Source organism: Vicugna pacos, chromosome 6 (genome assembly GCF_048564905.1).
Source record: "Vicugna pacos chromosome 6, VicPac4, whole genome shotgun sequence".
Lineage (NCBI taxonomy): Eukaryota > Metazoa > Chordata > Mammalia > Artiodactyla > Camelidae > Vicugna > Vicugna pacos.
Window position 1 is genome coordinate 5447860 of NC_132992.1, and position 26877 is coordinate 5474736.

Sequence of the window (26877 nt, forward strand, 5' to 3'; positions counted from 1 at the left end):
TGAGTCTGACTGCCTAGTATCCCCATCCGGCCACGAATAACAAAATAACTTTTAGTATGCATCTTAGGATATCATTAAGAAATTTGTGGGAGAAATAATACACTGTTATGGTATTTGTGACTCTCTTAGCACTTGTTGTAAGGACTCTTTTCTCTGGATGACTGCTAGGTAGCATACCCACATGGGAAATAAAATTAACATCGTCCTTACCAGATTTCTAATTTTTGGTTTCTTCAGGAGCAAACAAAATAAAGAAAAAAATTAAAGACAATACTGTTTATATAATTGAAATTTTCCAAGAGAGTAGAACTTAAATGTTCTCACCACAAAAGATAAAAAAATGCTGTTTTGTTTGAAAATAGAATTCTTAAACATTTATTTTTTAACATTTTTTATTGAGTTATAATCATTTTACAATGGTGTATCAAATTCTCATGTAGAGCACAATTTTTCAGTTATATACATGAATATACATGTATTCATTGTCACATTTTTTTTTTGCTGTGAGCTACCACAAGATCTTGTATATATTTCCCTGTGCTATACAGTATAATCTTGCTTATCTATTCTGCATATGCCTGTCAGTATCTACAAATTTTGAAATCCCAGTCTGTCCCTTCCCACCCCCTGCCCCCTTGGCAACCACAAGTTTGTATTCTATGTCTGAGTCTGTTTCAGTTTTGTATTTATGTTCATTTAAAAATTTTTTTTTGGATTCCATATATGAGAGATCTCATATGGTATTTTTCTTTCTCTTTCTGGCTTACTTCACTTAGAATGACATTCTCCAGGAACATCCATGTTGCTGCAAATGGCGTTATGTTGTTGGTTTTTATGGCTGAATAGTATTCCATTGTGTAAAATATACCACATCTTCTTTATCCAGTCACCTGTTGATGGACATTTAGGCTGTTTCCATGTCTTGGCTATTGTAAATAATGCTGCTATGAACATTGGGGTGCAGGTGTCATTTTGAAGTAGGGTTCCTTCTGGATATATGCCCAGGAGTGGGATTCCTGGGTCATATGGTAAGTCTATTCCTAGTCTTTTGAGGAATCCCCATACTGTTTTCCACAGTGGCTGCACCAACTTGCATTCCCACCAGCAGTGTAGGAGGGTTCCCTTTTCTCCACAGCCTCTCCAGCATTTGTCATTTGTGGACTTTTGAATGATGGCCATTCTGACTGGTGTGAGGTGATACCTCCTTGTAGTTTTGATTTGCATTTCTCTGATAATTAGTGATATTGAGTGTTTTTTCATGTGCCTATTGATCATTTGTATTTCTTCCTTGGAGAATTGCTTGTTTAGGTCTTCTGCCCATTTTTGGATTGGGTTGTTTGCTTTTTTTTTTCTTATTATGTCGTATGAGATGCTTATATGTTCTGGAGATCAAGCCTTTGTCAGTTTCATCGTTTGCAAAAATTTTCTCCCACTCCATAAGTTGTCGTTTTGTTTTACTTATGGTTTCCTTTGCTGTGCAGAAGCTTGTAAGTTTCATTAGGTCCCATTTGTTTATTCTTGCTTTTATTTCTATTGCTTGGGTAGACTGCCCCAGGAGAACATTTTTGAGATGTATGTGAGATAATGTTTTGCCTATATTTTCTTCTAGGAGGTTTATTGTATCTTGTCTTATGTTTAAGTCTTTGAGGCATTTTGAGTTTATTTTTGTGTATGGTGTAAGGGAGTGTTCTAGCTTCATTGATTTACATGCTGCTGTCCAGTTTTTCCAACACCATTTGCTGAAAAGACTGTCTTTATTCCATTGTATATTCTTGCCTCCTTTATCGAAGATTAGTTTACCAAAAGTTTGTGGGTTCATTTCTGGGTTCTCTATTCTGTTCCGTTGGTCCATATGTCTGTTTTTGTATCAATACCATGCTGTCTTGATTACTGTAGCTCTTTAGTGTGGGTTCTGATCATCGTGGGTTTTGTCCAGCAAAAGTCCCACTGTGCAAGAACGAAATTACTCAAGACTTTATGAAATCAAGAGAGTGAGAGGGAGCTGGAGACCAACTCCCCGAGCTCCTCCAAAGCTCTTGTATTTATTGAGAATAGTCAAACAAAAGAATCAAAGTGAAATACGTCATAGGAATAAAGGGCATGGTGTACGTGCAGGGGTGCAGGTCAGCAGTTTCAGTTCACGAAAAATAGAAACATTATAATCTTGATTTATACTTAGAAGGTTACAATATTGATAGTACAAGCAATTATTTTTAGCCTCAAACAATCATGAGCAAGTTTACAGTGTTCTGAATAACTGATAACGAAAACCCAGACCACCACGGAGTCTCCACACTATGATCAAAAATCATCTAAGCATGAGAAGCAGCCCACCTATTCCCAGCTAAGGGCTAAGTCACAGTTTTCTGTGAGCAAGAGCAGCCTACACTATCCACCTACGCCTGATAAGCAAAGCATGTCCTGCCGGTTAGGGCAAGGGATAAATTATGGTTTTCCATAAGCACAAGCAGCCCTGAATCTATGACCTCGAGCTAAGCAAAGTGAGCAAAGCATGTCTCTGCTTTTTATGGCAAAGAGACAGTTTGTAGCAGTTTTCTGCTGGCAAAGCAGCTTCAAGGCAACTAAGCTAAGTTCCATTGATACAGTGGTGATTGGTATTGAGAGTTCAGTCTTTTTTGCTTTTAGACGTTTTACTTTGTAGTAGCAGTATAATGACAAATATAGAAAGCATTGGTTTTGATTATACATTTTTTATGTATTTACATAAAGGTGAAAATACATAAAGGTGAGAATATGATTTGGTAAAAGCAATTATTACAATATCAAAGTTTGTTAACCCAAGTTTGTGCTCCCACACTGTAGTATTGTCTGAAGTCTAGGAGAGTTATTCCTTCAGCCTCTTTCTTTTTCTTCAGTAATACTTTGGCAATTCTAGGTCTTTTGTGGTTCCATATAAATTTTATTATGATTTGTTCTAGTTCTGTGAAATATGTCCTGGGTAATTCGATAGGGATTGCATTAAGTCTGTCATACAGAGTAATAACAACACACACAACTTGAAGTGGACTAACTGGAATCAAATTTCATGTTCTTTAATTACCTTTTATGCTTGGTGTCATACTCAGTTCATTTTAAGTTGTAGCTCTGGTTAGGAGTTTATAGCTGAATAGCAATATATATGAATCAATTTATAGTGTGACATTTTAATCAAAATACTGAGGAAGGGAGCATAGTTTGGTGTCTCTGTATGTATTTTGTGTGCATACATTCTTTCTAATCTTTACAGATTTATCCAGTGTATCTTTTGGGTTTTTGTAGTAAAATTCATGTGTTATTATTGTTAGCATTATTTTCCATGATAGAAATCAAGGTCTTAATGGAGTTTTTCAGAATTTTAAAAAAATATATTTAGTGTAGCTCTGATCGTTTGTTTAAGATCTCAGAAAATCAAGACTCTGCAGATGTTGAGCCTCAGGAGCATTCATTTACCCGGACCATTGATGAGGAGGCTGAAATGGAAGAACAGGCTGAGCGAGAACGGGAAGAGGGGCACCCGGAGCCAGAGGACGAGGAGGAAGAGCGGGAGCACGAAGTGATGACAGCTGGCAGTGAGTACACCCACCCTACTTTACAGTCCACACGTGGCACTCTTTTTGGTAGGGCAGCTGACTGGAGAAAAGAAAGGCAAACTTTTCTTTACAGTTTTTCTGAAAGGATCTGATGTTCTGTGGTGATCTGAACTTACATTAGCTAACATTTCAGCTCTTAAAACTGTGCTAGTTCCATTCTGAAGCTATTGGGTTGCATGTTTTGGGCTGAAAAGTTCTGGAAGCAGGCTTTTGGAAACAGTGCCTCTTGCACTGAGTCTCATTCTTGAAATGATGCCTGTGGTTCATTGGATAGGGTCATTCAAAGTACGTTCCCTGGAGGGTACCAAGTTGTCCACTGGCCTGGCTGCCCACTGGGTGGTGAGGAAGAGAGCCCTTTCTATGCCTGGTAGGGGAGCCCAATTACTTATTCTACATACTTACATATGTAGAACTTTTAAAATGATAAATTTCACCCACTAACTGACTACACTGCTGTTTTCAGTAGGGAACAAGAATATTATTGGCTATGTGAACAACATTTTTCCTTCTATATTCCAAGGCTACAGATAGTTTTTAAATGTAATCATTCAGATGTTTAAAGAGAAATATCAAAGCTTTTAAACATTCGTTAGTATCTTTTGAGTGATTTCAAGTTAAAATGTATATTCACTTTGTAGCCTAAAACATTATGGCCAGCTATGCATTTGATATTGGGATTGTCTGTGTATTTCGATCAATTTGACACTTACGTATTATCGACTTATTTGACTTATTTGTGTTCTGCATACTTCTAAAAATGATTTTCAGGTGGCTCAAAACAAGACCAAAACCCATTAGAACAAGAGGAAAGAGACAAGATCCAAATGGAGAAAAGGGAATTGGAGATGAAGAGGGAGAGAATAATTATATTTTTAAAACCTAGGCTGAGGGAACTTTTGCAGATGAGCTTAAGACTTAGTTTAGAAATTCCTGAAAGCAAAGACCAAAGGGGAAACACAGTAACAAAATATAACCTTCAATTACAGAAAAATGAATTATAATAGTTACCTGGGGAGTAATAATTTTTAAACTAGTTACCACTTTTGAGTACCGTTTTTTATGCTGAGCACTGGATCAAATGCTTTATATAGATTAACTCATAATCCTCTCAGTCTTATGAGATGATTTTAGTATTACCCTATTCTAAAGGTAAACAAACTGAGGTTTAAGGAGACAAACTTCCTTAATTCCTGTGCCTAGGGCCAGAGTTAGTAGCAGCTGGAATTAGAACCAGGTCTGCCCCAAATTCCAGTAGTCATTCTCTTGATTATTTTAACTGATTTCCAGCTCTGGACTCTGAGTTTGTTGCTTTGATTTTTCATAGAAGTAAGGATCTTTCAACAACAAAATGAGTGTATTGTAATAATAATAGTTTGAAATATACACATCCTTTTTTAAAGATTATTCTTCCATATTGACAGATGAATCTAGTATTTTACTAATTTATTTGCCTGAGTTCCCATTAAGAATACCATCTTCACTCCACATTTGAGCAAAAAATTATTTTCACATTGTGAAATAGCTACCCCTGCATCAGAACCTTGTTAAACCCACTGACTTGTGAACTGGGAAGGGCTGGCATTGGATGGACATCCCTGGTGATGCCATTTGACTCTGGAGGCAATCTTGACCATATATTATAACCAGATTGTGTGCCAGCGAAGACTTTTAATGGTTGTGCTTATTTAATGTGTTCAGAATACCACAAAGTGAAAGTGTTAGGGATTATATGGACTTTGGAAGGGAAAGGGGACTTTTCATTATAACTAATACAACTTAAATTTTGTCTGTTTATTTTGAAACTGACAGTTTTCAAACCAAGGTCATGAACATTTCAGAAATAGGTGCCTAGTTATTTTTATTTAACCCAGTGCTTCTCAAACTTCAGCGGCCTTCATAAACAGCTGGAGGACTGGCTCCAACACAGATTGCTACCTCCAAGCCTAGAGCTTCTGATTCAGAAGGTCTGGGGTGGGCCCAACAATTTTCATTTCTAACAAGCGCCCAGATAATGTTGGTGCTGCTATTCTGGGACCACACTTAGAAAACCACTGATTTAACTTATAAAAGTACAAATAGAATTAACCAAATCTAAATTCTATAAAGGTATGAGTATTTCCTATTGTAATTTTTATGAGAAGTTTAGTAATATACATGTATTCTTGATATAATTTGAATTTAGTTACTACGCTGTATTTAATGCCTAAAAAGTAATTTTTCCCTCTTTCGATAAGTTTTTGGTCCAAACTTTTTGACTATTTTTATTGTTATTTTCTTTGCTCTTCTCTCCCCATGTGTTAAGACCTTGTTTTTGTGTTGCATGTTACAGAAATCTTTCAGTGTTTCCTCTCAGCCCGTGAAGTAGCTCGTAGCCGAGATCGAGATAGAATGAACAGTGGGGCAGGGTCTGGGGCTCGAGCTGACGATCAACCTCCTCAGTCTCAGCAAGAGCGAAGGGTCAGCACAGACCTTCCCGAGGGTCAGGATGTGTACACTGCTGCCTGCAACTCCGTGATCCATCGATGTGCCCTGTTAATATTAGGAGTAAGTCCTGTGATCGATGAGCTTCAGAGGCGAAGGGAAGAAGGACAGTTGCAGCAGCCTTCCACAAGTGCCTCTGAAGGAGGTGCACTTATGACCAGGTGGGACTGACTAGAGTCTTAAAACACTTCTCTCCTCCTATGCATTGAAATGGTTAATTCTCAAAATTATAGTATTCTGAAATTAACAGACATGGAGGAGGAAATATAAATTGACATGGATGAATTTAAAGTAATGTGAAGAGTGATACTAATTCAGTCTGGAATATAAATTTCTGATTTAATGAGTAGGCACAATTTTTCATACATATAAACAACAGTAGCTGAGAAACATATGAAGTTATTTGCATATCTCTATGATTTAGTGGCATGGAAGTTTTTCTGATGTAATCGATAAGGGCTTTGTGCTTAGACCTAAGAGTCAGGATTTTCCATCAACAAACATAATTACTCCTTACTGTGTGTTTTATCTCTGCTGCTAGTTCCATTCAATTTTATGTTCACTAACAGTCCCAAATCGAAAAACTTTTCTTTGTGCATGTGAGACAGGAGTGAAAGTCTTACTGCAGAGAGCCGGCTAGTCCACGCAAGTCCAAATTATAGACTGATCAAATCGAGGAGTGAATCTGATTTGTCTCAGCCTGAATCAGATGAAGAGGGTTACGCACTGGTAGGTATACCTAGATTCAGTAAAGAAGTATTTTTTTTTATAGATATATAAGGCTTTGATTAGAGTAAGTAATGCACATTTGTTTTAGACATACAAAAATTTTTTTAAAATGAGGTAACTCTGTTGCATAGACATTTATCATTTGTATGTTAATGACTCTCAGATTTCTATCTTTAGCTCTGATTTCTTCCTAGACTCCAAATTCATCTATCTGACTCCTTGATGAACATTCTGCCTGAACGTGTCAGGTGACCACCATCTTAACCTATCCAAAAATAAACTCATCTTTCTCCCAAACCTCTTTTCTCATATTCCCTATCTTAGTAAGTGCTACGATTAACTACCCAGCTGGAAACCTGGGTTTGTCCTTAACTACTTTTTCTTAATTCCTGGTCCCTGAAACCTCACTCCCCACAGTCCAATTAGTCAAATCTTAAAAATTTTGCTCTTAATATCTTTCTCATATGTCCTCTCCATCCCTCCTGCCATTGCTCTGTTTCAAACTTTCCTTTTCTTTTGCCTGGTCTAGTACAGAAGCCTCCAGACTGGTTGCCCCATCTGTCTTGTGCCTACCTTCAGCATTTCACTAGAATAATATATCGAAAATACAAATCTGTTTATATCTCCTTTATTTAAAATCTTTCAGTAACTCTCAGTGATCTATCAAAAAAGCCTCAGGACTTGGACTGCAGGCATTTAAGGTAAAAGTCAAATAAATGAGATGCTGATTTATATAAGAAGTAGGAAGTAAGGAGTGCTATAGTGTGATGGGTAAAATAAGTTATAAAATGGAAACTGTCCAAGAGACTGCTTCTATGCGAATAGCTTTGGACTTGGAATTGATAGCTGACTTTTCATTTTGCCTGTTCCTCTGCCTTATGTGTGAATCTGTATGTGCTACTTGACCTCCCTTGGCCTTAGTGTCCCATGGTGTGATATGAGGAATGTTGTGCCTGCGGTAACGTGTTAGGCTTGGCTTCTGCTGCTGAAGAGCTTTGAGACTTTGGTTATGTCACATGACAGCTCAAACAGAAACTCAGGTCTTTGTGGACTGAATGATCGATAAGATCCATTTTTAGCTCTGAAATTCCTCTCGTGTGAATTGAGAAAATGGATGTGAAAATATTTTTGAGAGTGTAAAGTGCTACATAAACGTAAAGCTATTGTTTAAAAGAAGTTTCTAAGCATGAAAGATTCCTCCTCTAAGGAAAGTAGAACAGTGTTTTCAAGCAAGTTTCATTGTATGTTTTTGTTTGTTCTTCCTCCTTTCATTCTTCATTCCCACTAGTATCTCTTTGCTCACAGTTCACGTTCCCAGTCTTGTAGTCTACCGAGATTCCTCTCTGTCCATTTATTTTTCCAAGTTGGTCAGTCTCATTACCCAGTCTCCCAACCCTTTGATAATTTTACAGCAGATTATGTCGGTTCTCTACTCAAAACTGCCAATGACTGTACTCTCCCTCAAAGTAGAAGCCTCAGTCTTTCCAGGGCCCATAGGACTGCATGGGTCCCGGTCTCACTCCTCTCTGATCTCCCTGCTGCTACTCTCCTTCTGCCACAGTGACCTCTTGCCTTTTCCATGAACATACCACACAGCTTCCCCATGGGGCCTTTACGTGGCTGTTTCTTCTGAGTGGGATACTATTGTCGGGGGGCAAATTCTCTCATTGCAGGTCTTGATGTTACTTTTTCAGTGACTCCTACCCTGACCACTCCATTTAAAATTGCAGTTTGCCCTCCTTTTCAGGTATTCACTCCCTCTCCACCTTGCCTTGCTCTGCGCTTTTTTTCCCCCACAGCACATAACATTATTTATTTACTATATTTATCAGTTTCTGTTAACCTACACCAGAATATAAGCTCCCCACAGAAATTTTTTACTGTTTCAGCCGCTGTTGTATCCCAAGCACCTACAGTGCATGGCACACAGTAGGCAGCCATTAATTTTTTTTTTTGTAACAAATGAGTGTCTGTCTGATCTATTTTGGTAAAATTTCTGTGCCTGTTCATTCTTTCTACTGTTTAATTCAGACCCTTGATACCTTTGCCTGGACTGGTAGTTTTCAAATTGATCTCCCTCCTTTTTCCAGTCTTTCTCCTTCAGCGCTGCTCCCAGAGCTAGAGCTCTTAAAAACACAAACAACAAGAACAACACCAAAACACCTGCTAGTCATGCCACCTTCCCACTTGAAAAAAACCCAGTGTCTCTGCACTGCCTACCTAGAAATCAGATTCTGGAAAACATTGCCTGCCTGCTTTTGAAGTTTTCCCCTGCGGTAGTCTGCATTTTTGCCATAGTAGTCCGTCTGCCAGACCCCAAACGTATCTGTTGAGCCTCTGCTCAAGCATCATTTGCCTTAAATGTCCATCTTCTGGGTTTTGTTGTTGAAGTTCTGCCTCTCTCTTAAGGACTGGTTAAAATGTCAACTCATCCAAAAACTTTCCTAAGATTACTGACCGCAAACTTAAAAATTGCACAACCTAAACGTTGAGAGCTTTATTTTATTCAGTGGACATTTCTGAAGATTTCAGCCTGAGATACAGCCTCTCAGATAGCTTGAGAGACTTTCCTGAAGAGGCAGGGGAGAAACCAGGATATACAGGAGTTTCTGCAACAAAGACCAGGTAGTTGGAACATCAAAGGATTACTGTTAATTAAAGAAAACCAGACATCTCAATTTAAGGAGTTTAGCGCTTTTCTGTGTATGGTAAGACACAAAAGTCTGGGCTCCTTGATGCCATGCCTTTGGCATGCACCTACCTGTCTATGCCCTGTACCCTGTTTTTGCCCATCCTCAGTTCCCTCAGGGTGCACTGTTAGGGGTGCTGCTGCTTGTCTCCATCCTGAGTTCCCTCCGGCTCACTATTGGGGCAGTGATAGTGGCTAATGACTTGATGGCTGCAGCGTCCTTTGTTTACTGAAATGGCAGGCAGTATTTTTCTTTCACATGACAGTGACTCTTATTTCCGTGGCAGTTTGTTAGTGCCTTTAATAAACCACTAATGGTTTGTCTCATGTTGGACTTATTTATGTATTATTAGTATTTCTTTCCAGTAGACCTCTTAGGATGTCTAGGGAATTTTTTTTTAATGCCCCTTGTATCTCCTACATTGTGCTTTGTGTATTGTAAGTGATTGATAATTCATTTCAACTGAAATGAAAAGATAAAAGATGAAGATAAATGTATTAAAGTGGCGTAGTTTTTGGAAACAAACAATGAAATCTGAGTCAGTCACTATAGACTCTCTTGATTTTGACCTGGGACAAGGCACTTAATCTTCCTGAGCCCCAGATTCTTTATCTTTGAAATGAGGAATGACATTACCTCTTATACTTGCCTCACTGGGTTGTTGTGAAGAACAAGTTTGGTGATACAGTTTAAAACATGTTGAAAGCGATGTTTTCAAAACATAATGGGAAGACAGATAAATGGAGGTGGGTTGAACTTGATTTAATTGCGAAGTTTAGTTTCTGTAGAACTTTTCAATGGTTAATAAGCACATTTTTGAAGAAGATAAGATTCTTGATCATCTTTCCTTATGAAATATTTGGAAAGATAGTGTCATAAAAGGTGGAAAATTCAAGAACTAGAGAGAGCAGATTCCATTGTAGATGATGGTAACCTGGGCTTAAGCCTTCAGCTTCAGCGAGCCTGGTAATAGAGGAAGAGGAGCAAGCAGTGGGGGCAGTTGGGTTTTTCCATCTGAAATATGTTACCCTTTTGCCTGAGGTTATTTAGGATTACCATTCATATCTTAGATATCTAGTAATCCTGAATTATTAGTGAATGAAGTGTTCTTAAAATAACTGAAGTCAACCAGTTTAATGCTAAATCTGTGTCTTAACCTTCTTTCGTAAAGAGTATTATGTGATTTATTATCTACTTTACTGTCTTAGTAAACAGAGAAACCTCAGTAAACAGTTACACAGTGAAACCCAAGTTTAACTGTTTAATAGACAGTTGTCACTTATCAGCATTTCTTACTACACTATCTCCTAATGCACCTCCCTCATTTCCATACTCCTGTCTTTCAGAAAGAATTTGATTTAGCATAGAAAAAATTAATACTACTTATAAAAGTATAAATTAGGTGAATGAATTACAGCTAAAAGAAGTTGAGAGAGGAAAGTAAAGTCCTTAGTAAGCTTTGCACATCTCTGCACTTACCCTGTGATGTTCCACTAGAGATGGTCCACCGAATAGGAAACACGTGAGTTACATGGTTCATAGTGTCTAAAAGATAAAAAAAAGACCAAGTTTTCAAGAGAAACTGATATTTCTGATTCTGAGGCCTGAGAGAAATTTCTTCCATGGGCCCTCATGGCAAACGTACTGTGTGATAAAAATGTACAGTGCATGACATGGTGACGTCTTCAGTAACTGCTGTGACAACTATTTGGTGTTTTGTCTAGCAACAAATGGCCTGAGAACATACTTATTTCTGTGTGTGTGTGTGTGTGTGTCTGTGAGATAAAATGTGTTTATCCATGATTGTCAATATGTGTTACCAGGAAGATTTTCTAAATGACATTTCCTAAATGGATCTGTTTGTCACTTCTGCAGCCTTTCTTCTTTGCCACCGCCTTTTTTAATTGTGTGGTAGAGTATAGCTGAAATGTCAAAGACCATAATGTCAAGTCTGTGTATAAGTTTGTCATATGGTTTGCATATGGTTGGCTGCACGCATGAGAGGGTAGACAGTTGTCGGCAGTGCCTCCGCATAACACACACACACACAGAAAAATGTACTTTCTTTCTTCCTAAAAGCCTTCACTGTTTTATTAGCTGTCTGCAATTTCACCATTTGAGATTTCTTTATTTTAGCAAGTTTTTAAACAACATTTTAAAATATTTAAAAATACTACCAGAAGGCTTAGGACTGTGTTATTTTTCTGTTAGTGTGGACCCCTCAGATTCTCTTCGAAACACCTGGCCAAGGCTAAATAATGGGAGTTTTGAAAAGAATGGGAAACAAGGTAGAGAGCAGATAGTAATTTTGGAAAATGAAACTTTGCTACAGGGACTTTAGACATCTAGAGGAGATTAATAAGAGATCATACTGTGTTTGGAAGATGAAAGATAAAGATCCCAAAGAAGAAAATCTATTGCTATTTTACAAGGTTAATTAATGTGAAAGTTGACTTTGTCTTTTAGTGTCTCATAGTCACATGCCTAAGTTTTCTTATAGCTGTTTTTAGTGGGTTTTTAGAGACTTTTTGTTCTTAGCCTGACCTGACTGGTAAATAAGTACATAATTTTCACAATTAAATTTTATTATTTATTTTTAACTTAACAGAGTGGAAGGCGAAATGTTGATTTGGATTTGGCATCATCTCATAGAAAGAGAGGTATGTATCAAATATTAAATATTGGGTTACATTAACTGTTTATATCTGATGTATTTAGATCTGACTGTCATTGAAATATTACTGCAAAAAAAATTTAGAAACACTTGATCAGAAAAGTTAAAAGGAAGATCATTTTGTTTAAGATATACACCCTTTTGAAAAATCTTGGAATGTCTAGGAGTTAATAGTTCTGTTTCTCATTTGTCATGTGTTTTGGCTTTTTAAAAGTCTTGTGGAACTCCAGAAACTTTACACTGTGGGGGCTTATGGGCATAATGGCCATGTTTTAGCTCACTGGTATAGTTGCTGTGATTTAAATGGTGTTACAGGGAGAGCTCTTTACCCCAGTCACCTTCCATACTCACACATACGCTTTAAACCTGTAAGTTTCTACTTTTTTTCCCCTTTGCTTTCAGGATAAAGCATGTAAGAGATCGACAGATGATTTCTTTAAAAAAAAAAAATTCCCATGAGAAATAATTTTAGTGTCATCAAGAGTTAAGCTCATTTGTTAAAAGCTGTATCTTAGTGAATAATGTAGTTAACTCTTGGTTTTATGTACAGATAGATGGAAGGAACAGCAGTTTTCGATAATATAAATCCAAAGTAAAAACTCTTATTATTCTCTGTTAATTGACACTTTTATTAAACCCATTTATTCTGTGGTTGTGAAAATGTGAAATGTTAAAAATCTCCGCTAGTGGCAGTTTCCTAAAAGCCTGTGGCAAAACCTTTTTTCCCATGATACTAAGTCTTTTATATTTCAGAATTAAACCTTTCTCTTGATAGCTTCCTCAGCAGGATGTTAGTTTTCCCTACAGGGAAAAAAGAAAAGTGAGAAATGAGGTAAAACTGAGGAATGAGAGGAAGCAATGTGCACACAATTTTTTCATTTTTGTGTTTATAACTTAGAGCAAGAAAAGTTGATTCTTCTGTAGAGTAAAATATGGTAATACTTTATTCTTCACTTACAATTAAAATGTGGAGAATGATTTTTCTGAACTATTAAGAATTGTAAGAACTAGAGCTGGTGCTTTCTTTATTGAAAAATCTTTGAAGACTACAACATATTAAGGCTGTTTGGCTTTTAAAAAAACGATAAGGTATTTCTGATAGCAAAGAAATAAATGATGTTTAGTACAGTGTGCAGTATGTATTTTATTATTTTCTAATTTTTTTTGAAAATTGGTAATTCGTATGCCATAATTAGCCGGAGTGTCCTTTTCTTTAACCACTTGACTTAGGAATTAAATTAAATTTTGGGGACAGTTTAACCTTCCTAATGTGGTTAGCTCAGGTGAAGGTAGTTGCTACAGTTTCTATGTTATATTAGTGAAAAGATGGCTCCAGACTTACTGAGCAGCATAAGGGGTCCAACCTGTCATTTAACAGCTTCCTGCTACACTAATTATTTATAAGTGATAGTCTGTTGGCTAAAATTACTCTTTTCTCTCAGATCTTTTTCATGCTTATGGAAATAAAAATTTGAGATTTGGTCTGTGTTAACCATGTCAGCATGTGGCAAAGTAATCTTTGGAATAAAACAAAAAGTGGTATCTTTACGTTTGAATTAAGAATAACCTAGAATTCGAGTATAAATTACTTAGGAGGAATTAATATAACATTTAAAAATCATTATCCTAGAGTTACTACCTGTTCAAATTTTAAACAGTCTCCCTACAAGTAGATGTGGATTTCCTATAGTTTTAGAGCGAAGTAATTACAAATGAATTAAGCCATTAATCCAAATTTTGTTTATAGATAAACCAACTTCTCCAAAAGCTCAAGGTAGTACCAAGACCTTCGAATTTAACTTTATTTTGTTGGAAACAGAAGGGCAAATACAGGACCTCACAAGAAAAGTTTATTTTTTTTTTAAATTACCCATTTAGAAAGTTGTAATAGGGGGCCAAACTAGTTACGCAAATTTATTATCACTTAATTTATTCTAGTAATCATTACATTTTAACGTTCCCAGGGAAAAAACTTTGCTAATAGCTTTGTTCCTAGTAATAAGTGACTACAAAGTAGAATTACTGTTTTAGGAAAGGCAGCAAAAATAGTTTTCAATCTCATGAATCGTAGTACTTGTGAATTTAATAATGGAAATGTACACTTAATAGTTTCATTTATTGTATTATAATGGATTTCCTTCTTTAAAAGAAATTAACATTGAAAATACATTCGGGACATTAAATTTTGAAAGGAATTTAAAAACATCATGTATATTTAGAGACTACCCTCTGGATTTTTTTCTTTTTAACCACAGTGGGGTTTTTTTTGCTTGTTTTGTTTTCCTCTTTAATGATGGTAAAATAAGCCACCTGTTTTTTCCTTATTTATTATTAATATGTCATAAGCCATAATATGCCTGTCATCAGTCGGGCAGATGAACTACCAAGTCTGAGAACTTTTAGGAGCCATTCAGGTGTTCTGATTCTGACTTGAGCTATGAAGGACAGGCAAATGTCCAGCCAAGGAGAATTCTTCTATATGTTTTTTACCCCTTTCCAATATTTTGAAAAGGAAATGTAATTTTTTCCCCTTTAGATTGCTTTTTCATCTATTAGCCGAATGGTCCAGAGTTATTAAAAGAGAAATTAGAGATTACAGTGTTTAATTACGTCCCATTTACTGAGGCTAAATGGATATATCAGTATCAGCTGATAGTTGTGTGCATTTCAGCTGCCCTTACTGTCCCTCCAGAGACTCCTCCTGGAGAGAGCGTAGTGCCTCTAATTTCAGTATTTGGCACTGAGGATACTGGGATACATGCTGTTGAACCATGATTGCTGCTTCTCCCCTCACTCCAGTTAATGTTTCACAACTGGTCTATGCTCTTGGTCCAAGAAAGAGTAGAGCAAAGTAGAGAAAGGTAGGAAATGGTAGAGCAAAGTGAGCAAATAATTGTAGCTCAGCCAACTCTCTCAGCTCTTTTGAGGCATCAAAGCTAAATTCTAAGACCAGAAATGTCATATAATACTTTAAAAAGAGACAGGTGAAACATATTCCTGCTTAGCGCCTCAGAAGCAATATGAAATTTATGAACACTATAAACTGCTTACTATATGCCAGTTATTGTTGTAATCACTTCAAATATTAACTCATTTAATTTTCCATCAAATTTAATTGTCAAAATTCTTGGCAAAACCTGTTAAACTAAATGTTGTATTTTGGTACTTTGATAAATACTTTAAAAATTTGCTGTAGTTGTGCAGAACTGAGCTCATCCTTTGCTGAAAGGCAGTACCTTTTTGCACATACTTAACTTTAGTTTTCATGCTTAAGCTGAAGCTGATACAGTGAAAAATGGGAATACCAAAGCAAAAATTTAAGGAGATTATAGTTTGATTTAACCCCCACCCTAACCCTACCCCAACTCCTGCTGCCCCAGGTCTTTAAATATAATATTAGGGTTTTATTGCTAAATAATATTGGGAACATTTATCAGCATGTGTGTGTCATGGTGTAACTTGTATGGGTGAAGTGCTATTTTATCTATGCATTTCAAATTAGATTTATAAAGAAGAGCAAATGTGAATGTTGTCTCCTGTATCAAATTTCTCCTTTTGTCTTCTGATTCTTGTTGTGGTAGTGTATTTACTCCTTTTTGGCCAGTTGAGCCCCAGAAAAAAGAAGAGCTTCAAGCAAGTACATGATGGCATGTTTAATTTTTTTCCCCTTTTAGCTTGCCTACATATTTTATGGTTTATAAAGTATGTATTGCAGTTCTGCCATGTTCATTTTGAAAATTCCATTTAAGAACCAAAGTTGTAAGGACAAGTAAACAATCTCAAATTTCTTGTTGAATTATATTTTCTTCTCATAGTAGGAGACTCTGACTTAATATCAAGTAAGAATTGGGCTCAGTTACTGTTACTCTGTAGAGACTTTTGATATGCTTTTCAGACACAATATTTTCTATATTCAAATAAAACAATACAGAACAAATCACTTATTAGGTTGTTACAATGTTTTACAAATTAGAGTTTTTTCATCTCTCATTTCCATACTGTAAATTTTTGTGTTTCCAAGTATTTTTGCTGTCAGCCTAAATATTTTGATTGCAATTATTTAATTTATTTATTTACCCTAATGCTTTCAGATAGTGTCTTTCCTGTACTTTCCTGTATTTTATTCATACAAAGTTTTGTTTGGGTTATACACTTTATAGGTTGTATCCTTTAAATTAGGCGTCAGCAAACTAATAGTGCACCACATCTGGATTGCTTTTTTTGAAAGTAAGGTTTTATTGGAACACAGCCACACTCATGTATTATCTGTGACTGTTTTCATGCTGTAACAGCAGAGTTGAGTAGTTGCATGAGTAGTTAATGACCCACGAAATGTAAAATATCTGGCTTTTTACAGGAAGAGTTTGCTGACCCTTGCTTTAAATCTCAGGGAGGATTTAATTGGGGATTGGCCACCTAATCATAGAATATTTTGGAATATATGAAGACAATTCACTTTTTGTAGATTCTTCACAGTTGAATCTTTGGATAGGCAGGCAGTTGAAATTTTCATGGATCAGTGATTTGTGAGTTGATTAATAACAGGAATATGTAAACTTAGGGAATTATTGTCATTAACTTAGCAGATCATTTTCCTTGAGCCTCTATTTCCTCAAGTGAGGAAATTTGACTAGATAATCTTTAAAGTCGCTTTTACTTCAGTGGTTCTATCATTAGCTCATTGCACATTTCATTTTCATTTTGAAAAGTAATTCATAAATATTGGAAGAGAAAAGAACTTTTTATTCTGAAATTTTATTACTGAACCAACAAGCTCAATGCTAAGAGCCAAAAAATATCATTTGTGAGTTAAGGTTAAATCCAGATTCTGAATTTGGGCTACTTAAAGAAATGGAAAATGATTATTTGTTTTTATTTTCTTTTTTTCCACATTAGCTCCTGCTTTATTCTTTAAATGTCATTTTTAATTTAATACATTATACATCCATGACATCATTGTTTGGATTTTTACTCTTTTCTGTATTATATGAAAAAATATTCAGCTATACAGTTTGTGTAAATTTTCAGATTGGTTATTTTTTATGTGCATGAAAACCAAAAATCCAGTATTTTTTAATCTAAGAATTCTTGCTAAAACATGAAAGGCAGATAAACCATATATTCTTTGCCATTCTAAATTATTTTAGTAGAATCCATATAAATTATTTCATAACTACTTTATAATTTTAGCTGCCTATTGTGAATTTCTGTGTCTGATTTTGAAGTTGAGGTTTTATTGACATCAGTGTAATAATTTAAACATAATTTACACAGTCAATATTTTCTCTGTGGGCAATAGTGCTTAAATAGTTCTCTTCTCAAATCTATTCCGTCTAGTACGTAACAAATATAATTTTTATATAATACTACTTTTATTGAGTGCCTTAAGATACATTCCTAACAGGGAAATTTGGTATGTTCACACGATAAGATATACAGCACTCAAATGAACTATGGCTACATACAATAATGTGAATGAGTATTAGCAATACTGTATTAACTGAAAGATACGTCCAGAAAGACTACATAGAATGATTCTCTTTTATAAAGTCAAGAACAACTAAAACTAAACACTGTTTATCTTGGGAACACATATAAGAAGATAAACCAGTATTTAACAACAATAAAAGCAAAGGAGTGATAATGAAAGCCTTAGGTAGGAAGACACAGAGGGAGATGGGTTCAAGGAGGAACAGATAGATAGATACAAGTTACTGTCAGTTTTCTAGTTCTTGTGTTCACATTTACTATAAATAAATATAAATACAAAAGCAAGCCATGCATGGACCAATGATGTGAAGACATTATGAGCCAAGGAGTACGATTAATCTAACTTGTGTACCTAAGATCAATTAAATTAAAAAAGACAAAGGTTGTAAGAATTAGATAGACACTTACATATTTACTTGAAGCCAATATTGGCACATGACTTGGACAGTTGTTGTGTTCAAACATATTAACATTTTTGCTGTCTAATGTAGATTTTTGCCTATTGGCAAAACTAATGGTATGACACTACTTGGTAATTTTATGTGGATATTTTATAGTAAATCTTACATATTCTTGTCTGTGAAACTTTGCTTCCTCTATGTAGGAGTTTCACAACCTGCAATAAATACACATATGACACAGTGACAATGTTCCTTATATTAATGAAACCCAAAGGGTGATGCTTATGTCTCCTTTTTGTGTAAGTTTACTTGCCCTTCTGTATTCATTTTTTGGTAATGTTTCATTGCAGATATGTAAACACTCTGCTCAGTCTTAACTTTTTGCAATGGTAATGTTAAATCGGATGAAGTCCTATTACTAGTAGGTCTCACAAGCAGTGGCCTAAGTGCCTAGTTCTTTTTTTTTTTTTCCCCGTAAGTGATGGTCTGGTTTAATACTGCAGAGCATTTTAAGCTAAGCATTTTGAGAGCAGCTTCTGCCTTTCTTTTTCTTGTGGCAGCGTGTTGCTAAAGCGCTTACAGAGACACCGGTACATTAAACAGGGCCTTTTCTTTGTTTTCTTACATTGCTCTAGTTTTTTGTTTGTTTGTTGTTTTTTACCAAAGCATTTTGCTGAGATTCACTTAATGCATGCATGTATTCAAACATGAGTATCCATTTCTCACCAATTGGTATGGTAGCAGCACTCAGCCCTCAGCTAGTTTCAGACGTATGCTCTACTTGGTTGCCATTGATGCGTGTTTGTTCTGTTTGTATGTAGGTCCTATGCACAGTCAGTTGGAATCCCTGAGCGACTCTTGGGCTCGCCTGAAGCATAACCGAGACTGGTTATACAACTCCTCTTACTCCTTTGAGTCTGATTTTGATCTTACCAAGACTTTGGGAGTTCACACCCTGATTGAAAATGTTGTCAGCTTTGTGAGTGGAGATGTGGGGAATGCCCCAGGTTTTAAAGAGCCAGAGGAAAGTATGTCTACAAGTCCCCAGGCCTCCATCATTGCAATGGAACAGCAGCAGTTAAGGGCAGAAGTAAGTCTTTGATATTTACTCCTTGTGAGGGACTGTGGAAACTTAAACCAAGCTACAGAATATGTAATTGTAGGAAAACCTTCCCTTTCTTCTATTCCTTGCTTCCCCCTTTACTCTACCTGAGCTTTTTGATGTCGTTGTCTTAATCAAAACAGCCTGATAATTTTGTTTGAAGGGAACAAAAGTGCATTTTAAACTGCTGTCTTTTAGAACAAAATACTCTAATCATTAAGTCTTTCCTTGTCTCCAGAAACTAGAGTGAGACTGATTGGTGACCATACGGATCTGCTCTCAGAATCTCCATTTTTGACACACTTGACTCTATTTAAAACTAGATTAGAACACCATGGTAATAATGATAAGTGCTATAATTAGTGAGCATAGCCTCAAAATATCTCCCTCAAAATATTTATTAAATATTGTGATTTTAACATGTCCACACATTCTTTGATGCTCTTCCCTCCAGGAGGTGGGGCTTAATTCCCCTCCTCTTGAGAGTAAGCTGGATTTGGTGACTCAGCCAACAGAGTAGGAAAAGGGGAAAATATAGCAATTTTACGTTGCAGAAACTTGGCAGACATAACCCTAACCAAGTGATCAAGGTCAATATTACCAGTAATGAATTATGGTGATACCATATACTCTGATAATAAGATGATGAGAGGGCGACTTTATAGTATGCTTCCTCAAAATCCATACCTGTAGTCAATCATGAGAAGATATCAGGCAAACCCCAATTGAGGGACATTCTGTAAAATACCTGAACAGCCCTTCCCAAGCACCAAGGTCACACACACACACACACACACACACACACACACACACACACACACACACACACAAAAGACAGACAGAAACTTTCATAGACTAAAGGAGGCATGACAACTAAATGCAATGTGATATCCTGGATTGGATCCTGGAACATACTAGGGACATTATGGGACACTGGTGAAACCCAAATAAAGTCTGTGGTTTAACCAGTAGTGTTGTACCAATGTTAATTTGTTTTGATAAATAATGTACCATAGTTAGGTAAGACGTTAACATAGTGGAAGCTAGGGGGAAGATATATAGAAAGTCTCTGTGCCATCTTTACAACTCTTCTGTAAATGTAAAATTATTTCAAAATAAAAAGTTTTTTTTAAAAAAAGAGGGATAGGCTGATTGACTGTGGTGGTGGATATTTGTCCTTTTAGGGAAGATAGAGCCAGAAGTTTAAGAGAACCACAGAGAAACCATTCCAGGATACTAATGCTTCTAATTCTTGAACTAAAGAGTATTCATTCTGTATAATTTTATTGTAAATGAAGGAAGCAGTAACCATACTACTTGACAGTTTTGAAACCTTCGCATGTATCTCCTCATGAGCATCACAGTAGCTGTGTGAGTAGGTTAAAGTACTGTTAGCCTCATTTCACACATGAAAAACTGGGACTCAGGAAGTTAAGGGGGTTTTCCAAGGCCCACAGTAGGTGGAAGACTCTGGCCTTGAAACTAGGTCTCCTACATCCAAATCTACTACTTTTCCCATTGTATTGTGTAACCCTTTTTATACTGAACTATGCTTATAGAGATCTTCGAGATATGTTAAAATCATAATAATGAAATAAATGTTTATCTTACTAGAATAGATTCCTAAGAAATGTCAGAATCTTCTGTGTGCTAAGTAATATATTGTCTGTGATACTCAGAGTTGTATCTCAAATTCAGCGAAAACCTCTAATACATGTTTATTGTACTTTTCTCAAGCTTCGTTTAGAGGCACTTCATCAGATTCTTGTTTTATTGTCTGGCATGGAGGAAAAAGGTAGCATCTCTCTGACTGGAAGCAGGTCGAGCTCAGGTTTCCAGTCATCCACACTGCTCACATCTGTGAGGCTGCAGTTTCTAGCAGGGTGTTTCGGTTTAGGCACTGTTGGACACGCAGGAGCCAAAGGAGAGAGTGGCCGATTGCATCACTATCAGGTGGGTGGCAGGTCTGTCCTATAAGGATGACACCTTACAGCATATTCAGATTTTAACGTCTTTTTACAATACCAGTTTAATAATGCTAAACTTTTTGGTGTTTAAGATTGAGATTTTAAAATATCTCATTGGTTTAGTTTCCTGAGTCAGAGTGGTATGGTTGGGATTAGGTAAGCCATGGTTCTGTTGTACTTTAGATTCTTTGCTGGCTCAGTTTTAATAACCTTTAGCCAAATAGCATACAGCTAGATCTAAGTTGGAATAGATATTGATGTTTGGGAGGATGGGTGTCAAGACCAGCATTGGGCTCTAGCACAGACTGGGGATAAAGTGCTGTTCCTTTTATTTGGGTAGAAGGTGTCATTGTTGCTAATAGAAAAGGAAAATCTTCTTGTGTAATTTAGGATGGAATCAGAGCAGCTAAGAGAAATATTCAGATTGAAATCCAGGTGGCTGTGCATAAGATTTATCAGCAGTTGTCTGCTACCCTGGAGAGAGCCCTGCAAGCAAACAAGCATCACATTGGTGAGTAACTGCACCCACAGGTAGAAGATGCAAGCTACACTTTGGCCTGAGATTATGCTAGGTACCTGATGTTCTCTACCTTGTGTTTAATGTTAGTAGGTCAGCTTACAGGTAAAGAATAAAGACTTGCAAGTGTAATGGTGTTCCATATTATTATTTATATTTTGGAATTTGATTTCTTTTAGTAAATTCTTGTTGACTTCAAAGAAGATTCTCAGCTGTCTTTCTTTCTTTGTCTTTTTAGAAGCCCAGCAGCGTCTCCTTTTGGTTACAGTTTTTGCCCTAAGTGTTCACTATCAACCGGTAGATGTTTCTTTGGCAATTTCCACTGGTCTGCTAAATGTATTGTCGCAGTTATGTGGCACAGACACCATGCTGGGACAGCCCCTTCAGCTGTTGCCAAAAACCGGTGTTTCCCAGCTGAGCACAGCTCTGAAAGTGGCCAGTACAAGATTGCTCCAGATTCTAGCCATCACTACGGGGTGAGCACTGTACCTGTCCTGGTAGAACTGGGTGGAGGCCGGTCTTTCACATTTTATTAATTTTCGTTTCCCCCTAATCTCCTTTATGTGTTTAAGCACATTTGCCCTTCTATGGTATTAGTATTTATTTTTCCCCTGTTATTTCATACAGGACCTATGCTGATAAACTGAGCCCCAAGGTAGTTCAATCCTTATTGGATCTACTCTGTAGTCAGTTGAAGAATTTGTTGTCCCAGGCTGGTGTGCTACTTATGGCCTCTTTTGGAGAAGGAGAAGGAGAAGATGAAGAAGGAAGAAAAGTGGACTCCAGTGGTGAAACTGAGAAGAGAGATTTCAGAGGTGTCATAAACTTTTTTCTCTGTCATTATGTAGAAGCACTTATTGAATCCCTATTGTGTGCATATCATTAGAATGTAGAATGTTTTCTGTTGTGAGGCATGAAAGCATTTAATTTTTTCATTTTGAAACCCCTTTTTCCTCCAAATACATGTGATTTAGATGAGCTTATGACTGAACCTCCTCTCTCAGAGTCCGGTAACCCTGGTGTAGTGACCATACTTCCCACTGTTTGAGTTCAGCCTCTCCTGGGCTGTTGGGGCTCTGGAACCCAGAGGTTCTAGGTAACTGTTTCCTGCAGACTTTGTTTTCTTGGCATTTGATTCTGACAGCCAGTCTCTAACTACAGTCTTGGCTTAAGTGTTCCCTCAGGACCAAGAGTTTTAATATATGGAAACTGGGTTAGAATTAAGGCGAGTTGAACTTCTTGCTAGGCTGCTCTGCTCTCCAGCCACTAAAAAATTCTTCATTACACATAGCCATCAGAATTTTTGGTTGCTGTAATATGGTCATCTTTTATAGCTTTAAAAGGCTGTTGTGCACATTGTATTTCAGTAGGAATTAGACCCTGAACAGCAGAATTGCTACATATATAATTAAGGGAATAAAGATTTAAAATTGGTCATATATTCAAAGATTTTTGTGTAACTACCATGTCTTATTACCATAATAAGCTCTGGGACCTCTTAATCCTTTCTGCACTAGATAGATAGACAAACAGACAGATGGAGAGAGCAACTTACTTAACTATTCTGTGCCCCAGTTCCCTCATCTATAAAATAAGGATAGTAGAACCAACTTTCCAAGATTGTTATGAGGATTAAATAATTTAATACAATGTAAAGGACTTAGAGCAGTGTCTGGCTCATAGTGAGAGCTCAATGAATGTTAATATTAATATTGCAATATTATAATAAATAATATTTAAGTAAATAAAATAATATTTAAATAATGTTAATATTCTGTAGATAGATGGGTGGATAGAGGAAATATGTTGGGGATACAAAAATGACAAAACATTGTCTCTGCCCTCAAGGACCTTCTAGGGTAATGAGGGAGGCAGACATGTAAACAAGTAATTACGGTGTAATACAATAAGCTCAGAAGAAAGAGATAAATCTCTTAAGTCGGAATCTAGGGAGATGTGTGAATCTAATTCAGAGCTAGCTTTAGCTTTCAGAGGCTGAACCTGCAGCAAGTTCCTTCTCCTTGTTTATATGACGATTATCTTGCCTATACAAAGAACATAGGCAAACTCACAAAGTATGATAAAATAAAAACAGGCTTTTAAAGCCGCGTCTTGTTTTCCTGAGATCCAATACGGGCATATAATATTGTTAAGATAATAGTTTCTTACCACTTTGTGCTGAGTATTGGATATGTGGACAGCAGGGAAGACAGAGTGGAGTTATTCTTTAACCTATAGTTCCCCAAGGAAACTGGATCCTTTTGTATCCAGGTAAAAAAAGAAAGTTCTTCTATGATGAATCTTGGTAGCTGTAACAGCAGACTGAGTCCACATCGGATCCCTGAGGTTGTCCTAGAAAGAAGGCCATTGGCACCCTTTCTATTTATGGGGATGGCTGGGATTGAGACTGATTCAGAGCAGCAGTGGTCATGCATTCAGAGGCAGGCTGCCCAGTATTAATAACTGTATAAACTCTCTAAAATATTTAACTGAAAGTAAGATGTACTCTTCATTTTCAAACGTATAGTGTTGGTACTGAAACAGACTGTATCATCAAATTGTATCAACTTGCTTTATATTTAAGGTTTCATATAATTGTCTTGTTACAGAAATTCTTGCTTGGAGTGAGGATGGGGTAGGATGGAGGCTCCTAAAAGAGATTTTCCCGTGTATCTCTACCAAGAGAAAAGGCTACATAGAGGAGTTAGCTTTCGAACTGGATTTTGAAGGAATGTATAGGAACAAGGTTGGAGTGAGATGTGGGTACAAGGGCATGCTAATAATTTTATATTCTTCCAACTAATATTATAAAAAAAAAAACCTTTGCTTATTAGCAAAGAGTAAAGAAGTAAAGAAGAGGTAGAGTACTCTGTAGAGAAAATGTAGAGAAGGAGTTCTTGGCTTTTTCTCCAATTATCCTTAGCAGGTTAGTTCTGTCGTAGACCTGCACACCCATCTCAACAAAACAAAAGCTCTCCAGTTAACAAGGTTTCTGTAAAGATAGATTACTAACCATCCAAGCATGACCTTTGGCAGGAGGCAGTATCCCCTCTATCACAAGTGATTTGTCTGTGTATTTCTTAATTTGATATGCCAGGATCCCCCTGAAAGGAGTGCCTGTCTCCAGATTGTTATGTTTTCCCATGTTTTAATGGCCCTTAGGGATTGGCATTCTGGGAATCTACCTCACTAGCACACTTCTTCCCCTGGCTCTGAGTGGGAATTAGCCAGGCTAAGGAGGTATGAAAGGTGTTGGATGATATGGAAACATGGTGTGTTACAGGAAGAGCAGATAGTTCTTTGGCTTCAAAATGCACAGGGTGGAGGGAAACTATGAGGTGATGGCAAGAGAGAGGCTGGTATTGATGGTGGTGGAAAAACTTGGAAGATTGTATAGAGTAAATTTGTGGAAAGATCTTATACATGGAATTTGAGCTCAGGCAAACCAGGCTCAGGCCTAGAAATTTGTTCCTTTGTAGAATATAAAAACACAAAGTCTTTTTTTAGAGATGTGATTAATTTGATTGGGACAAGGGGTGGGGCAGGTCGTGGGTGGATTATGGACTTTTTGAAAATGTGGTCCAAATTGTCAACTCTCTTACTAGTCAAATGCACATACATACATGATTTTTCATACAATTTTAGGGGGTTCATAGACCAGCTCCCTCAAATTCTATCCAGTAGAACTGTAGACTTGGGTAGAGGACTGTTGCTTCTTAGTGGTAAAAAAAAAAATGCACAAAACCAAGTACATATACTTTATTCTAGCTAGTCCACTGTCATTGTACACAGACATAAACGGTGTTTTAAGTTTGGCCTTATTTACTGACCTTTCATCATTGTCTTTTAAATTTCAAAAATTCAAGAGCTAACTGACAACATAGATTTTGAATTGGGTTTGTGCTTACTGCATTCTAAACGTAAGTTATTTACTATAAGACTATTTCCTGTTGGTTTTTGGTTGTATTATAAACTTGTCTCTTCACTCTTTAGCTGCTCTTAGGAAACAACACGCAGCGGAACTGCACCTGGGGGATTTTTTAGTTTTTCTTCGCAGAGTTGTGTCTTCAAAAGCAATTCAATCAAAAATGGCTTCCCCAAAGTGGACAGAGGTGTTACTAAATATAGCTTCTCAGAAATGTTCTTCAGGTACATGACCTTTGCCTTGTTTTAATGTATTTTATATGTCACATCTGTTTTATTCAGATAATGCCAGACTTTAACAACATTGGATACTTGACCTTGATTTCAAGAATTTTTTCTTGCCTTATGAGTACTTATTTGATTGAAAGAAAACTAATTTCAGGATTGAAAATTGACAGGAGTTAATAATAGAGAGTCGCACTGGAGAAGATCATGAATTTAATGTAGATGAATTTAATGTAGAGAACTTGTACAATAATAAAAACAAGCAGAGAACATCCTCTTTAATATGATAATTTGGCACAGATTTTGACCTTCTTGGATTACCAAAATGCAGATCTGAATTTGTGCATTCTTTCTTATTTTAATGTGATTTCTATTGCCTTGATTGTAACTTCTGATTATGTGCTACCTATGAGAGTTCTATATAATAAGCTTAATTCCTGGTTTTTAGCCTGAAAGTTTGGTCTGCTTGCATAGATTACTATTAGCCCTTTCCTAGTCTGTTTTTTTAAAGTGTTATAAGTATACATAAAGTAAAATTTACTATTTTAACCACTTAAGTGTACAATTAAGTGACATTAAACCCATTCACAGTGTCGTTCACCCATCAGTACTGGGAATGGGAGCCCCACTTCCAGAACTTTTTCATCATCCCTAGTCTTTTTTAAATATGCTAAAACATAATGTAATCTCTTATGGTACATATTATTTTATAAGTATTACAGTCTCAATATAATTTACTAGTGTTTCTTTTTCTATTTTTGCATAAAATTCAGTAGTTTTAAAATTCAGAACCTGTGTCTTTGTTTAAAGACTGGTGTAAACAGAAATAAAATATATATAACTTGTTATTAACCCAACAGCTACAGTTATTAATTGCGAAACTACAACAAAATGGAGTCATACTAAATGTTAATATTCTTCAAACAGAATTATCCCAGTCATTTTATGATAGCAAATTCTGTTAAATTATAAATTCATTTGTTAAAAGTATTTAAAGAGTTTCTGAAATTGATCAGCTGTGGTACAAATAAAACAACACTTTATTCAAAAGAACCCTTACCTTTCTCTTACTTTCCTAAAAGATCTA

General features: G+C 36.4%; 1 protein-coding gene across 9 annotated transcripts in view; it reads left to right on the forward strand.

Moving 5' to 3' along the window:
• Window positions 1-26877, forward strand: part of HERC1 (HECT and RLD domain containing E3 ubiquitin protein ligase family member 1) — a 175920-nt gene that overhangs the window by 81838 nt on the left and 67205 nt on the right. For all 9 annotated transcript variants that reach the window (XM_072962271.1, XM_031679494.2, XM_072962274.1 and 6 more), the window contains 10 exons: window positions 3398-3569; window positions 5920-6232; window positions 6680-6800; window positions 12099-12150; window positions 18877-19145; window positions 20895-21110; window positions 21515-21635; window positions 21880-22117; window positions 22269-22456; window positions 25635-25790. In XM_072962271.1, the coding sequence (XP_072818372.1) occupies window positions 3398-3569; window positions 5920-6232; window positions 6680-6800; window positions 12099-12150; window positions 18877-19145; window positions 20895-21110; window positions 21515-21635; window positions 21880-22117; window positions 22269-22456; window positions 25635-25790 (1846 nt within the window). The remainder of the gene's footprint in view (window positions 1-3397; window positions 3570-5919; window positions 6233-6679; window positions 6801-12098; window positions 12151-18876; window positions 19146-20894; window positions 21111-21514; window positions 21636-21879; window positions 22118-22268; window positions 22457-25634; window positions 25791-26877) is intronic.